The sequence below is a fragment of the Leopardus geoffroyi genome, chromosome C2 (genome assembly GCF_018350155.1).
Source record: "Leopardus geoffroyi isolate Oge1 chromosome C2, O.geoffroyi_Oge1_pat1.0, whole genome shotgun sequence".
In the NCBI taxonomy this organism is placed as follows: domain Eukaryota; kingdom Metazoa; phylum Chordata; class Mammalia; order Carnivora; family Felidae; genus Leopardus; species Leopardus geoffroyi.
Genome location: NC_059333.1, coordinates 71094928 through 71112242, shown reverse-complemented (window position 1 = coordinate 71112242; position 17315 = coordinate 71094928). Strand labels below are relative to the sequence as shown.

Here is a 17315-nt window from a genome sequence, read left to right as displayed (position 1 = left end):
AACCATTCAGTTCTCCTCTGAGATAGCTAATACCAGTCTATTGGTTTCTTATGTATCCCCCTAGTAAAGTGTAATACTGTAATACATTAACATACAAACACAGGCATGTTCCCTCTGTTTTTAAACATGAAAAGGGAGCATGTTGTATACATCACTATGTTCACTTGTTTAACCTTTTTTCACTTAAGAGCTGCTCTTGGAGATAGATTGTTATCAGTAAATAACTGCATTGAGTTTTATTAAAGAAGAGGATCATAATTTATTTAATTTCTTCTTAATGATTTCTAGTCTTATTTTACTCATTGCTACAATAAATATTCTTGTTCATGTCATTTCACATGTGTGTGAATATGTTTGTAGGATAAAATTCTACAAGTGTTGTTACTGGCTCTAAGGATGATTGCATTTGTAGTTGCGGTAGATACTGCCAAATTGCCCTGTATAGAAGCTGTTAACTTCTCACCAAAAAAGTGTTAATATCTGTTTTCTTACACCATTACTCAGCAGTATGTTAGCAAACTTTTGTCTGTATCATACTGATGATGAGGAATGGTTTCTTTACTGCAGTTATAATTTACATTTTTAAAATTATAACTGATGTCAAATTATTTTTTCTTGTGATTAACAGCCCTTTTTTTTCCTACTTCATAATCTATTCATATCTTTTGTCCTTTTTTTTTTTCTTTTGGGCTGATTGGTTTCTTAATTGATATACAGGTGTTGTTTTTGAGAGAGAGAGAAAGAGAGAGTACAAGTGGGGAGGCAGAGAAAGAGGGACAGACACAGAACCCGAAACAGGCTCTCAGCTGTCCGCACAGAGCCCACCGTGGGGCTGGAATTCGTGAACCATGAGATAATGACCTGAGCCAAAGTTGGACACTTAACTGACTGAGTCACCCAGGCATCCCAAGACTGTACATGTTAAGAAGGCAACTGGCGAGACATACACTTACATGACTTATATATATATGTGTGTGTAAATATAAGGAAGAAATAAGCAGGAATGAGGTGCACAGAGAGGAAATAGGATGAATTTAGTAATATGTTCATGTCACATGTTGCTGTTCATTTCTTTCTTTTTTTAGTTTTTTTGGACGTCAGGAGTTTATTTTGTGCTCTTCTTGAGTTCCTGGGCTTTTTGCAGTTTCCACCTGCATTACAGCACTTGATCCAATATAGGGTAGGCCAAAGGGCCATTCCCATGTGTGCTTATAGAACTAGCTTATATTTTCACTAGTTTCAGACTGAGCTAGGAACTTTAGATCCACTTGTCCAGAATTGGACTGAATATATAGGTGGGATTCACTCTGCAAAAGACCTAGAAAAAAAAAGGAAAGAGTTGTCAGTACTAGTAACTGTGCATTTGAAGCTAATGAAAGCTTTCAGGAGCTCATAGCCTGAAATGGTTTATTCTGTTAATTTTTAAATATTCATCTTAATTTATAGATTATGAATCCATATAGAATCAACCAAGAAAAAAACATGTCTTTCAGATTCAATTGATGTGATTCCTTACGAGGAATTCCAGGAAAATACAGGAGCAACATTTCTTTCAAATTTATTTCATGGATACACAAAACTTGTCATGTACTCAGAGCTCACAGACACAGATCTACGTTTGTTTAATGATTCTGTAATTTTTTTTTTTTTTTGGTTATGTGCATAGTGGGAGTAAAGAGTTCTTTTGATTAAGAGAACAAAAAAGGAAGTGATGAAGTTTTGGGGTGATTGTGGAGTTTGTGGGGTCCAGAGCCGATGGCCAAGGAAGAATTCTTGAAGACGTCTTTGGTGCAAAAAAGATGATTTTATTAAACATGGGAACGGGACCCATGGGCAGCAAGACCTGCACTGGGGTTGTAGGGGGTGACCGTTTTTTATGGAGTCCAGGGAGATAAAGTCAAGAGGGAGTTTCCATAGAGACTTTCACATGCTAAAGCACTGCTGGAGGCCTAGCTATTGTCAAGCTAAGGTGGTTTTTCCCTCTAGCAAAGCATTAACCTTAAGACTGTAGGGAGTTCCTGGACTTTAGGCTTGATGGGATTGCCTTCTTCTGGTAAACTGAAGGACTCTTACAGTTTAACCATTTGGGTTTTGTCCTTTCCTGATTTTGGGTAGCTGGGAGTGTCCAAGGAATATCCTACATGTCCCACCTGGGGGTGGGGGTTGCTGTTACCCTGCACTTTGCCTTCAGTGTGCCCCACACTCCCTCATTAGAAGTGCCATAGTTTGGGATTAATAGAGCACACTAAGGGCAGTTGATTCTAGTCTCAGCTCTGTCTCTGAACAGCTACCTGACTTGGAGTAAGCAATGTTAGATCTCTGAACCTGATTTTAAGTATCTATTCAATATTAGGGTTAAATGGAGAGAGTGATTTCCAAACCCTTTCTTGACATGGAATTTTATATTTAAATGAAATCTTACATAGAACTATAAACATAAACCTATAACCACAGACCTGCTTGCGCTAGTGACTTTCTCTCTGTCTCTGTCCCTGATGAACATCAGATTGGGTGATGAGATTTTTCTCTAAACCTTTATTTTGTTATAATATTTTTAATACCCGTCCTAAATTTTGATGCTTGGGCATTCTTGGAATCTTTTACTTCCTTTCATTTACTGAAATTGTAAAATACTGAAGTAGGAAGGGCCTTAGTGGTTTTAAAGTTCATAGTTTTTGTTTTTTTTTTAAGATTTTATTTTTAAGTGATCTCTACACCAATTGTGGGGCTCAAATTTACAACCCTGACATCAAGAGTCATATGCTGTACTGACTGAGCCAGCTAGGTCCTCCTGTATTTCATCGTTCTTAATCCAAGAGGTGAAGATGGACTTCAGGTTGCCTGAAGCTTCTGAAATTACATGCAAAACTTTTATGTTTGTGATTTTCTTTTCCTTTCTTTTCCTTCTATCAGATGCTACAAAAGATCCAAGACCCTTTTTGATCTGGTTCATATGTGACAATTACCTACCCATTAAGTACTTTAAGATTCAGTTTTCTCTTACAATGCTGATGTTAAGTCGACTACCCTTTTATAAAGTTACTTGTATGTTAATAGTTTCCTCTTCTCCCCAGCAAACTGGTTAACATTTTCTATTTCCAATCCTAGGCATATCCTTGGGCCCCAGGTTAGAACCTTTTGTTTAGATAGTGCTTCTTAAATTTTAACGTGCATACAAATCACCTGGAGAACTATTAAAATGAGTATTTTGTTGCATATCTGGAATGGGTTCTATCATTCTGCATTTCTAATGAGATTCTAGGTGAAGCTGTTGCTAGACCAGCAAAGGGCTAGAGTATATGTACCTTGAGGGGAAAGGTCTTGTGTGTAGCAGTGGTTGATACACAGAATCCAGTACATGTTTGTCTCTTCATATTTATTAATTCACTTATTGATTTATTTTTTCACTTTACGTACAAACAGTAAATGCCACATCTTGGGGTGCCTGGGTGGCTCAGTTGGTTAAGTGTCCGACTCTTGATTTCAGCTCAAGTCATGATCTCAGTGTTGTGGGATTGAGCCCCACATCAGGCTCTGCACTGATGCAGCTTAAGATTCTTTCTCCATCTCTTTCTGCCCCCTCCCCACCTCACGTGCTCACTTGCACGCGTGCTCTCTCTCTCTCTCTCTCAAAATAAATAAACATTAAAAAAAAAAAACCCAGATATTTATCAGATTCTAAAGTACTTAATAGGAATATATATATAGTTGATTAAGGATAAGCTCTACCTTCCTTGAATTAGTTTTTATTGTTGTTTGCTAGACAAAGGAATTAAATTTGGTTATGTTAGCCTTGAATTGGTAGCACATAGTAAGGTGCTCAAAAATTAGGCAGATGAAGTGTTTTGGGCTATCCAATAGACAGTTGATCTGGACTATCCATTAACTCTGTTAGCATGACCTACAGTTACATTAACTGTGATTGTTATGTTATACATTTGGCTAGTTCTGCCCAAACCCCTAGATTTCCTTTTTCATGTGAAGAACAGAGCTTTGGATATATTGAAATTGAAGTGACAGAGGTATATAAGAGTAGAATTGCCCTGGAGGTATTAGAAATGTGGCTTTAGAGTTTAGATAATATAGAGATATTAAACATTGTTTTTTTGGTAAACAGCAAAACACTAAAAAGGGTTAACTTGCTGTTACTACTTTGAGAGTAGTTACAAACATCTAAGGAGAGAAGATTATTAGAGGGAGGCGTAGCTGTTTTGTTATTTAATCATAACCATAGTGTTGCATAGGTGATTTATAGGTTTGTTTTGCTTTGACAATATTAAAAATCATGTGAGGTCTTCTTCCTTCTTTTTTTTTTTTTTTTTTTCCAACATTTATTTATTTTTGGGACAGAGAGAGACAGAGCATGAACGGGGGAGGGGCAGAGAGAGAAGGAGACACAGAATCGGAAACAGGCTCCAGGCTTTGAGCCATCAGCCCAGAGCCCGATGTGGGGCTCGAACTCAGGGACCGCGAGATCGTGACCTGGCTGAAGTCGGACGCTTAACCGACTGTGCCACCCAGGCGCCCCTTTCCTTCTAATACTATAAGCATATGGTCTGGTATTTCAACAGAATGCCAGGTTTATTCTGTATAAAACAAAAGAATAGTGTTTAAATTTTTTTTTTTCTTTTATGATATGGTGAAAGTGGAGAGGCTTATACATTTTTTACCTAGGAGGAAAATTGCAAACAACCTGAATGGCCAGGACAATGGTTTAAAAAATTGAGTTGCAAAAAAATAAATAAATAAAATAAAAAATAAAAAATAAATAAAAAATAAAAGTAAAAAATTGAGTTGCCTAATGAAACAGTGCTTAAAACAAATTGTTTTAATAATATGGGAAAATGCTGAAGGAAAAAAAGCATGATACGAAATATATACCGTATGATCTCAGCCACATTAAAATGAGTAAATAAAAAGACTAGAAGAAAATATATCAAATTAGGTCATCTCTTGGTATTTGGGATTACAGACTTATTTTTTCAGTTTACTGTAATATAAATATATACTCGAACTCACGGACCGCGAGATCGTGACCTGAGCCGAAGTCGGCCGCTCAACCGACTGAGCCACCCAGGCGCCCCATTCCATGGAACTTTAAAGAGTATACCTGTCTCGGGGCACCCGGGTGGCTCAGTTGGTTGAGTCTTTTTTTTTTTTTTAATGATTATTTATTTTTTGAAAGAGAAACAGAGTGTGAGCGGGGGAGGGACAGAGAGAGGGAGGGAGACACAGAATGTGAATCAGGCTCCAGGCTCTGCAGTATCAGCACAGAGCCGGACATGGGGCTCGAACCCATGAAACATGAGATTATGACCTGAGCTGAAGTTGGACGTTTAAGCAACTGAGCCACCCAGGCGCCCCAAGTCTGAGTCCTGATTTCAGTTCAGGTCATGATCACAGTTGTGAGCTTGAGCCCCATATCAGGCTCCAAGCCCAGCTTGAGATTCTCTCTCCCTCTCTCCCTCTCTCCCTCTCTGCCCTCCACTTGTACATGCACTGTCTCTCAAAAAAATTAAAAGGTATATGTATATCTCACCTCTACCCTAGAGATTCTGATTAAGTAGATCAGGAGCAGGGCTAGCATCTGTAGTTTTTTAAAGCTCCACAATTAATGTGAAAAGGCACCCTAGCTGAGAAAGTTGTCTATAAGCAGAAGCTGTATTGTATGATACTTACTTTGCAGCAGCAGATAGCATTTCTGAACTAACATTTTAAAGTATTCACTTGCGTTTAGTTGTTAAACTTAAGAGGAAGGCAGCGTATTTGAATTAGAAAATAAATCCAAATACAGTACTGTGTTGTTTAAAAGCTAGCTAGAAAAAAAACCTTACATAATATTCCATTTAATAATATTCTATATCTAATTCATGATGTGTTTGATTTTATCTTTTTCTCCCTAGTGAGTGGAGTGCCATAGAAAAAGAAATGGGGGATGGACTGCAGAGTGCTGGTCACCATATGGATGTGTAAGTACCTAGAGCATTAAAGGTAAAATCCAAAGTGAAGTTTAGTGATGAAATGATAGTGATTCTTCTGTTCTGCTTTTATCAAGTTTGCTGGCTTTTATGTTATATGCTATGTATACAGATCTGACTTACACAAGCTTATTTCAGAAATGCAAGATTAATTTAAAACATTAAAAAATCAATCAGTCCAATTCATATGTTAGTAGAATAAAGAAAACTTGTATGTTTATTTCAATACATGTAGAAAAGGCATTTCAACATCCACTCACAATAAAAATTCTCATCAAACTGAGAATAAGAGGAGTTTCTTCAGTTTTAAAACTTACAGCTAATGTACTTAATAGTGAAGTATTAAAAACTTACAGCTAGTATTGTACTTAATAGTGAAATATTGATGCTTTTTCCTAACATCAAGGAATAAGGCAAGATTGTCTGCTTTCACCACTCCTGGTAAACATTGTAGTAGAGGCTCTAGTCCAGCAAGGAAGAGACAAGAAAATCAAATGTGAGGCATAAATCTTAGGAAGAAGTAAAACGATCTCTTTTTGTAGTTAACAGGATCTTTTACATAGAAAATCGTAATCAACTAAAAGTATTATAGAACTAACAACCAAATTTAACAAGGATGCAGAATACAAGCTCAATATATAAAAAACAAATGTTTTTATATACTAGCAACAACAATTAGATAAAAATTGAAAAACAATGCTTTTTATAATTGCGTCAAAACAAAATATAAATGAAATACCTCTACACTGAAAACTTTATATATAAACACTGCTGAGAAAAAAATTAAAAAAAATTTTTTTTCTTTATTTATTCTTGAGAAAGAGACAGGGTCCGAGCAGGAGAGGAGCACAGAGAGAGGGAGACACAGAATCTGAAGCAGGCTCCAGGCTCTGAGCTGTCAGCACAGAGCCCGATGTGGGGCTTGAACTCATGAATTGCGAGATCATGACCTGAGCCGAAGTTGGATGCTCAACTGACTGAGCCACCCAGGTGCCCCTGCTGAGAGAAAAATTTAAAGACCTAAATAAATGGAGAGATAAACTGTGTTCATGGATTGGAAGCGTCAGTAGTGTTAATATCTCCATTCTTCCCAAATTGCAGTCCCAGTCAAAATTCTGATATAAAATTTTAATAGTAATTGGTATTACTTAATTCCAAAATTTATATATAAATTTAAAGGACCTAGAGTAACCAAAACAGTCTTGAAAAAAGAACAAACCTGGAATATATTAACTGATTTCAAGACTTCTGTAAAGCTATATCCTGTAAATACAAGATAGGTATTGGCATAAAGGTAAACAGATCAATGGAACAGAAAAGAGTCCAGAAATAGACTGGGATTTAAATAGTCCATTTCAAGAAATGGTTCTGGAATAACTGGATATGTACATGGAAAAAAAATTAACTTTGAGCCATCTCTCACACCTTACATAAAAACAAATGCAATTTGGGTCATATACATAAATATAAAAGCTAAAATTACAACTTTTAGTAGAAAGCACATGAGAATATTGTTGCAACCTTCAAGTTAGCAAAAATTTCTTTTTATTTTTATTTAACGTTTATTCATTTTTTAGAGACAGCATGAGCAGGGAAGGGGCAGAGAGAAAGGGAGACAGAATCTGAAGCAGGCTCCAGGCTCTGAGCTGTCAGCACAGGGCCTGATGCAGGGCTCAAACTCACGAACTGCAAGATCATGACCTGAGCCGAAGTCGGACACTCAACCGACTGAGGCACCCAGGCGCCCTGTTAGCAAAAATTTCTTAAAGAAAACAGGAAAAAAACCCAAATTTTTAGTTTTTTCTATTTTCTTTCTTTTTTTTTTTTTTTTACTTAGAAGGACAAGGAATTTCAAAGAAATTTTTTAAATGGTAAAATGTTCTTTATCGAAATTAAACATTTTGCTTATTAAAAGATACGGCTCAGTCAGTTAAGCGTCCAACTCTAGGTTTTGGCTCAAGTCATGATCTCATGGTTCATGGGTTCAAGGTCCACATCAGTCTCCACACTGACCGTGCAGGGCCTGCTTGGGATTCTTTCTTTCCTTCTCTCTCCCTTTCTCTCAAGATAAATAAACTTAAGAAAAAGATAATGTTAGGGAAGGGAGAAATGGGGGAATTAGTGTTAGAGAAGATGAAAAAGTTCTGGAGACAGATGGTTTGGAGACAGATGGTCTGGAGATGTGGAGATGGCTGCACAGCAGGGTGAATACACTTAATGCCACTCCACTGGACACTTAAAATGATTAAAAGGTAAATTTCATGTTATGTTTATTTACTACACACACACACACACACACCATTAAAACAATGAAAAGGCTAGCTACTGACTGGGAGTAAACATTTCCAACCAGAATATGTAAAGAACTCTTACAAGTCAGTAACAAAAAGACAAAAAAATATTTTTTTCTAAGTATTTCTTCAGGCCATATTCAAGCTGACTGGCTACTTTTCAGCCTTAGAAAGTCTTCCAGCATTCTGTTGATTTAGCATTTTCAGTATTTTCAGGAATTTATGATTATCCCTTCAGGTGATTTAAAATGTTAAGTAAAGGGGCCGCCTGGGTGGCGCAGTCGGTTAAGCGTCCGACTTCAGCCAGGTCATGATCTCGCGGTCTGTGAGTTCGAGCCCCGCGTCGGGCTCTGGGCTGATGGCTCAGAGCCTGGAGCCTGTTTCCGATTCTGTGTCTCCTTCTCTCTCTGCCCCTCCCCCGTTCATGCTCTGTCTCTCTCTGTCCCAAAAATAAATAAACGTTGAAAAAAAAAATTTTTTTAAATGTTAAGTAAACAATTTCAGTACTGATAACTAAAAATCATTACCATTTAAATTTTTGTACCCAAGGATGTGCTATTTATCTTTATACTATGTTTCCTGTCTTCAAGCCACCAGCCCTGTTTTTTGTTTCCTTAACATTCTTTCTGAATCATAGATTTATGAATTAAAGGCAGTTTTTCTTGTTCTTAACAATGATTCTCAAGACTTTTTTCAGTCATGTAGAAGAAATTCCATCCATAGTCTAACAAATGTAAATTTGTAATTACAGAATATGTCCTTGCCTCTTTTAAAAACCCTATAAGCGCATAGTTTTTCAGAAGGTTTATTTTTTACAACTTCAGTAAATTTTGTTTGCTTGCCTACGTGAAGCAGGCCTGGAGACATAAATTATATTACTCTTTTATTCTCATGCTAGGTAATCAGAGTTAATTTGAAAAGTTATATACCATACAGAAGTAGTACATGACATAACCCACATCCTTATGGAATTCATAATGTGATTGGAGAAATAAAACTAACACACAAGACATTACTTTGATAAAATTTAATTTCTGAATTGTTGATAAAAGACCAGAAGTGGTGACTGGAGACTAAAGTAGTCTGGGAAGATCTCCTAGAGGTGCTGAGATCTGTGCTTGTAGTATTTGGAGAAGCAGTGTCAAGAGCGGTCAGTCAGGTCACATTTCTGTACAAGGAAAGACTCCTGTCCAGGAATGAGAATGGTATGGCAATAAGGGGCTTGTATGGGTCAAAGCAGAGGTTGCTGGGGCACCTGGGTGGCTCATTCAGTCGAGCATCTGACTTTGGCTCAGGTCACAATCTTACTTTTGAGTTCGAGCCCCACGTCAGGCTGTGTGCTAACAGCTTAGAGCCTGGAACCTGCTTTAGATTCTGTGTCTCCCTCTCTCTCTGCCTCTCCCCCACTCATTCTCTCTGTCTCTCTCTCTCTCAAAAAATAAACATTAAAAAAATAAAACATGTTAAAAAAAAAAAGAGATTGCTATTGACAATTAGTATAAAATAAACCTTCTAAAATTTTTTGTAATCTTTATTTACTCTAGTTTTCCTTTTGTAGCTTTTTGGCATTACTGTATGTAGTTGGTGCCAGGAATATTTGTGCACCAATTATACTAAACTCTTATTTTTTCTGCAGATTTTGTAGCCCTTTCATAAAATATCTTTGAACAAAAGATATTATAGTCTTATGGTGCTTCTTGTGTATTTTTTATTTTTAACATTTATTTATTTTTGAGAGAGCAAATGCATGTGCTCGTGGGTGGGGGAGGGGCAGAGAAAGGGAGACAGGATCTAAAGTAGGCTCTCTGCTGAGAGCACAGAGCCTGACATGGGGCTTGAACTCATGAATTGTTAAATCATGACCTGAACTGAAACCAAGACAGGCGCTCAACCGACTGAGTCACCCAGGAGCTGTCTTATGGTGCTTCTTAAGCTACCTGTAAGAAGGACCTTTTTGTTTGTTTTGTTTTTTATTTCCAAGCCATTGCTGATCAAAACATGTTGGTAAAATTCAATAAAATTTTCATGGTAATTAAAAATTGCTACAGGGGCGCCTGGGTGGCTCAGTCAGTTAAGCTTCTTGACTTCAGCTCAGGTCATGATCTCATAGTCCATGAGTTCAAGCCCACATCGGGCTCTGTGCTAACAGCTCAGAGCCTGGAGCCTGTTTCAGATTCTGTGTCTCCCTCTCACTCTGCCCCTCCCCTGCTCACATTCTGTCTCTCTTTCTCCCCAAAATAAATAAACATTAAAAAAAATTTTTTTAAATTGCTACAAATGTTTCTCAATACGTATTTTCACTCTGTGTACCTATTTTGTTACTGAAGGTAGCAAATGGTCTGTTGGACCATACATACTTTGAACAACACTTCTTTCTATCATTACTACTTTGTATCATGATAAAAGTTTGTATGCAATGTTTTTTAAACAGGTATGCATCTTCTATTGATGATATTTTAGAAGATGAAGAACATTATGCAGATCAGCTAAAGGAGTATCTGTTTTATGCAGAAGCACTGCGGTAAGTATAATAAATGTTCCAGATGCAGCCCTGTGGCTAGTCACCACTCTCTTCACTTCATATGTTGCCAGAAAGTAAAGATAGTAAGGTGATTTTTATTTATTTATTTAAAAACATTTTTTTTAATGTTATTTTATTTTTGAGAAAGAGAGAGACACAGAGTGTGAGTGGGGGAGGGGCAGAGAGAGAGGGAGACACAATCCAAAGCAGTCTCTAGGCTCCGATTTGTCAGCACAGAGCCCGGTGCACAGCTTGAACTCACAAGCTGCAAGATCATGACCTGAGCCGCAGTCGGACGCTTAACTGACTGAGCCACCCAGGCACCCCAAAGATAGTAAGGTGATTTTTAAATGAATTCATCCCCCAGGTATTGAATGAGGTCTCCTTGTATTCCTCTGTATTGCAGAGTGCTGGGTAGAGGTATTTAAGACCAGCCCTGTTCTTGAAATGTGGTATTGATAAAACTAGTCAGTCTCCAGCCACAGAACTGTTTGTATGTTGTTCTTTCTATTTGTTCAGTTTGAAGATTGGATGCAAAATACGAATTGAGTGTGTGTAGGTAGCCCTGTCACTAGGCAATATGTTGCCTTTTTCATTTTGTAATTTTTTCCACATCTGCTTATCTTCTTAGTAAGGTTGTGTAACTTCTTAATATCAGGACTTTGTCTTCTGTTTTTATGGTATCTCTTGCAGAGCCAAACAGAATTCTCTGGTATATAGTTCTGTTTTAGAAGAAATTAGCATAGGGGTGCCTGGGTGGTTCAAGTGGTTAAACATCTGACTTTGACTCAGGTCATGATCTCACAGTTCATGAGTTCAAGCCCCACATCGGGCCCTCTGCTCTCAGCACAGAGCCCGTTTCAGAACCTGTCTCCGTCTCTCTCTGCCCCTCCCCAGTTCACATGCTCACGCGCGCTCGCTCTCTCACTCTCTCTCTCTCTCTGTCAAAAATAAATATTAAAAAAAGGAGAAGAAATTAGTATATTTTTTCTGTCCAATTTAGAAAAATGAATCCATTTACCTGAAATAGGTGGCTTTTGGCTGTAGCCACTTTGGGTGTAGCCATTTTTAAAAGCAATATAAGAATTCTGTTAGTATAGAGGACCAGTGTTTCTTTAGCTGTTTAGTAGCTGATACAAAACATCTGTACATTTTTAACCTTGCTCCTTCTAGAGCTTTGAGTACTCAGGAGTTTCACCAGGTATTTTCATGTTACCAAGCAAAAGAAAGTTGCTGAACAGAGTAGAATTCTGTACAGTTCTTAAAAACTATAGAAAAGATGAATGTATATCGATATGTCCATGGTATATAGTTAGGTAAGATAATATGTAGAATCACTTGGGGCATGTGCATATGTGTATTTGTAAGTGCCTACCTAAGGTCTGGCAGAATATGCACCATCTATTAATATTAACATGGATTGTGTCTGGATAGTGGAGTTGGGAAGAGAAGGAGTTCTTGAAAGTTTTTTTATTTTGTACATTTCTGTGCTAGAATCTTAGTTTTGTTTTGTTTTTTACACTAAGCATGGGTCACTTATATGATAGTCAAAACTAAAACATTTCTATATAAAGATGAAAAATTTGAATTTAAGGAATACTCAGCTGCTTTGTGAGATTCCAGTATTAGTTTCTATGTTACACAAAAGATTTCATTAATGTATGTGATAATGGTATGTTTGTTGAGAAAAATGTTGCAAGTATCTTAAAAAAAAAACATCTTTTATTATGTATACTTTTTATGCTTAGGTTCTAACTTTAATTTTTTTTAATATTTATTTTGAGAGAGAGAGCATCAGCAGGGAAGAGGCAGAGGGAGGGGGAGAGAGAGAATCCTAATCTCACAAACCTTGAGATCATGACCTGAGTTGAAATCAAGAGTTAGACTTAACTGACTGAGCCACTCAGGCACCCCTGGTAGATTTCATTTTATATTGGGCTATTGGATTTTAAACTTGAAAATTCTAGGTACATATTGTAAATATTTCCTCTCTACCCCTGGGGAGAAAAAAAATTTTTTTCTTGAAAAAGAAAACACGTGTGTGCGCAACCGGGGGACAGGGACAGAGAAAGAGAATCCTAAGCATGTTCCACACCCAGCACAGAGCCCTACATGGGTGCTCGATCCCACAACTGTGAAGTCATAACCTGAGCTGAAATGAATAGTTGGATGCTTAACCGACTGAAGCACCCAGGTGCCCCTGAAAAATTTTAATATGTTAAAAGAGAAGCCATAAAAATTAAGTGGCAGCACTGTTTTTCATCCTTAGGGCTGTATGCAGGAAACATGAACTTATGCAGTATGACTTGGAGATGGCTGCTCAGGACTTAGCATCCAAAAAGCAGCAATGTGAGGAACTGGCAACTGGGGTGAGTGTGTTTCCATTTCAGTCTCTGGTATTAGTGCAGCAGGCCGTATAAGGAATAAGCTGCAGTTGTAATACCCAAGATGCCTGTAGCTTTTATAGGGGAATAATTTATGGGCAACTTTGTAATTCCTTGGTTTGTGATCTTGATATAAAAAGATATAAGCCATTAAAACATCATATTACATAGCAGTGTAAGAAATTCTGCCAACATTGCTCTGTATAGTGTCTTCTCATTTATATTCAGTACAAGTGAAAAAGCATTATTCTTTGTGATTGAAATAATGACTTTTACAAAGTAAATCATAGAAATTTTAGCTTATTTTGAAAAGCCTTGCCCAGTTTGAATCAGTTCATCTCTCATAAGAAGGAGCTTCTGGTATAGGGAATAATTGTGAAGAAAATTCTGTATCTTATTTTATGAACCTTAGATCATTTTTATAATCGGCTTTCTACTGTCTAGCCATTTTATTGGAATAAATTAGCTGTCGTAGTGAGAGTACACAATCTGGAAATAATGAAAGTGACAGTGCTACTACCATTTACCAGTCACTTCATACTTAACAAGTACTTTGTTATCTCTGAAAAGTCACAGATATATGTTGTAGGAAAAGACCATTTGACTATGAAACATGTATATACTAGGCTTGATTTCTTTCTTTCTTTCTTTCTTTCTTTCTTTCTTTCTTTCTTTCTTTCTTTCTACTTATTTATTTATTTTTAATGTTTATTTTTGAGAGAGAGAGAGAGAGAGACAGAGACAGAGACAGAGCATGAGCAGGGGAGGGGCAGAGAGAGAGAGGGAGACACAGAATCCGAAGAGGCTCCAGGCTCTGAGCTGTCAGCACAGAGCCCAATGCAGGGCTCGAACTCCTGGACCGCGAGATCCTGAACTGCGAGATCCTGACCTGAGCCAAAGTCGTAAGCTCAACCCACTGAGCCACCCAGGCACCCCTAGGCTTGATTTATTTTTAGAACTGAGGGGAAACTCCCAGGCCATTTTCAGGGAGCATGATTCTCTACTCCTACATGTGAAGGGAAAAGTGTTTCCCTTAGTAATCTCCAGAGAGTAAGGAAATGTTAAAGCAGTGATGCTTGACGCTACCCTCCAAGGGGAAGGCATCCTATTTAATTGATAACCAAGTTTCAGTGTGTATTGCGCAGATTTTAAATGTTTTTTGTTTTAGTTTGGCCTGTTTCCTTTGTCACCTGTTGGATTTTTTTATCTATTTTTTATGTCATAGAGAAATGTTTACAAAATGACCTCTAATCTAAAGAAATAACTTGTCTAATGCTTCACATAGAAGTTTTCCATTTGATTAAGAAGTTCAGTTAGAATTTTTTTCTTTTCGACTATTCCATATTATTCCAGTGTTAGGAATCACATTAGGAGCCCCCTGGTTGTAAGACTTATTGGTGCTTCTGTACTGAGCTAGGAGGAAATGGCAAAAGTTTTGTTTCCCTTTTTTTTTTAATTTTTTAAAAAATTTTAAAAAAATGTTTATTTTTAAGAGAGAGAGACAGAGCGAGCGAGCAGGGAAGGGGCAGAGAGAAGGAGACACAGAATCTGAAGCAAGCTCCAGGCTCTGGGCTGTCGGCACAGAGCCCTGTGCGGGGCTCGAACCCACGAACCGTGAGATCATGATCTGAGCCAAAGTCGGACACTTAACCGACTGAGCCACGCAGGTGCCCCTCTGTTTCCCTTTTTTAAAAAAATGTTTAATTGTGATTAAATATACCTAACAAAATTTATCATCTTAACCATTGTTTTTTTTACCTGTGGCTTATTTTTCTTTAAAAAAATTTTTTTTTTTACATTTATTTATTTTTGATAGAGACAGAGCACAAGTGGGGGAGGGGCAGAGAGAGACAGAGACACAGAATTCGAAGCAGGCTCCAGGCTCCAAGCTGTCAGCACAGAGCCCGACGCGGGGCTCGAACTCACAAACCGCAAGATCATGACCTGAGCCAAAGTTGGACGCTTAACCGACTGAGCCACCCAGGCGCCCCTTGTTTATTTTTCTTTTTAAAAAATATTTTAATTTTTACTCTTATTTCAAACTCAGAAAACAGTGGAAGAAATTAGTACAGCTATTGAATTTACATTGATATAAATTAAAAGCAGTTTTATGGAAGCATAGGTTAATGAAAGATTATACTAGGGATAATCTTAACCATTTTTAAGTGGTATACAGTTCAGTAGTAGTAAGTACATTCACATTGTTGTGTAACCAACCTCTAGAACTCTCTTCATCTTGCAAAATTGAAACTCTATACCATTGAACATCAACTATCAATTTCCCTCTCTCCTCAGCCCCTGAGAGTCACCATTCTACTTTCTGTCTCTATGACTTTGACTACCCTAGATACCTTACATTAAGTAGAATCATGTAGTATGTGTCCTTTCATGACTTGCTTATTTCCACTTAGCATAATGTTCTCAGGTTCATCCATGTTGTAGCATGTGTTGGAATTTCTTTCCTTTCTCAGGCTGAATAATAATAATTTCTTTATATGTATATGCCACATTTTGTTCATCCATTCACCTGTTTCTATTTCATTTTAGACTGTGAGAACATTTTCCTTGAAGGGAATGACTACCAAGCTCTTTGGCCAAGAAACTCCAGAGCAAAGAGAAGCCAGAATAAAGGTGCTAGAAGAACAAATAAATGAAGGAGAGCAACAGCTAAAGTCTAAAAATCTGGAAGGCAGGTAAAAATGCTGAGATGTTTAACAAAGCTAGACATGTGTACTACATGGCGGATTGTTGGTTTGTTTGTTTTTTTTTTATAACATTTCCCATCTTCATTAACATCCCTGAAATATAGTCTGTTCTTCAAGGGCATTTTTTTTTTTTAAGATTTTATTTTTAGGGGTGCCTGGGTGGCTCAGTTGGTTGAGCATCTGGCTTTAGCTCAGGTCATGATCACTTTGTGGGTTCGAGCCCCGCATTGGACTCCATGCTGACAGCTCAGCCTGGAGGCTGCTTCGGAATCTGTGTCTTACTCTGTGTTCTACCCCTCCTCTCGCACCCCCCCCCCCCCCCGTGTTCTGTCTTAAAAATAAATAAACGTTCAGGGAGCCTGGGTGGCTCAGTTGGTTGAGTGTCCAACTTCAGCTCAGGTCATGATCTCACAGTTCATGGGTTTGAACCCCATGTCAGGCTCTGTGCTGACAGCTCAGGGCCTGGAGCCTGCTTCGGATTCTGTGTCTCCCTCTCTCTCTGCTCCTTCCCTGCTCACACTCTGTCTCTCTGTTTCAAAAATAAATAAAGATTAAAAATAAATAAATGTTCAAAAAATTTTTTTAAAAAAAGATTTTATTTTTAAGTAATCTCTGGGGCACCTGGGTGGCTCAGTCAATTGAGTGTCTGACTCTTATTTTGGCTCAGGTCCTGATCCCAAGGTCATGGGATTGAGTCCTGCATTGGGCTCCATGCTGAGCCTGGAGCCTGCTTAAGATTTTCTCCCTCTCTCTCTCTCCGCCCCCCCTCTTTCTTTTACTCTCCCTCTCCCCATATTGCATTCTCTCTCTCTCTCAAAAAAAAAACAAAAAAACAAAAAAGAAACAGTAATCTCTACACCCAACATCAGGCTCAGACTTCCAACCCTGAGATCAAAGTCACAGGCTCCAATGACTGGGCCAACCAGACACCCCTATAACCTTTTCTTCTAACATGTAGTGATTGACTTCCTAAGAAATTTGAATGATCAAAAATCATGTTACAGAAACAGTTTTAGTATGGGGGAAAGAGAAAGAAGAATTTCAACTTTATAAAATTATTTTCCTGCACTTTTCCTGATTTCTGGCCTTTGCACATTCCCTTTGCCCTTTCTTCTCCATCACTTAACAAAAGCCTGATGATTCTTCAGTGCCCAGCTCTTGCGCTTTCTTTGTGAAGCTTACTCCTAGCCTTGCAGGCTGTCATAGCACTTAGCTCATGCCACAATAGCATGGCAGTTTTGTTTTGGGTGTTCAGGAGCCCTTCTAAGTCAATGACTGTGTATGTTTCATCTTTATGTTCCAACACCTTACATTGACTTGGCATGTGATTATTCCATAAGTATTTCTAGAAATTCAACTCTCAAAGGTCTTCCGTCACTGACTTATTTTCCTTATTGCTGTTTTTGTCCAATAGTACGTAGATCAAGGCAGACCAA

General features: G+C 37.9%; 1 protein-coding gene across 2 annotated transcripts in view; it reads left to right on the top strand.

Moving 5' to 3' along the window:
• Positions 1 to 17315, top strand: part of SNX4 (sorting nexin 4) — a 69997-nt gene that overhangs the window by 46198 nt on the left and 6484 nt on the right. For both annotated transcript variants that reach the window (XM_045502368.1, XM_045502367.1), the window contains 4 exons: positions 5904 to 5969; positions 10701 to 10790; positions 13060 to 13159; positions 15722 to 15867. In XM_045502368.1, coding sequence (XP_045358324.1) covers positions 5904 to 5969; positions 10701 to 10790; positions 13060 to 13159; positions 15722 to 15867 — 402 coding nt within the window. The remainder of the gene's footprint in view (positions 1 to 5903; positions 5970 to 10700; positions 10791 to 13059; positions 13160 to 15721; positions 15868 to 17315) is intronic.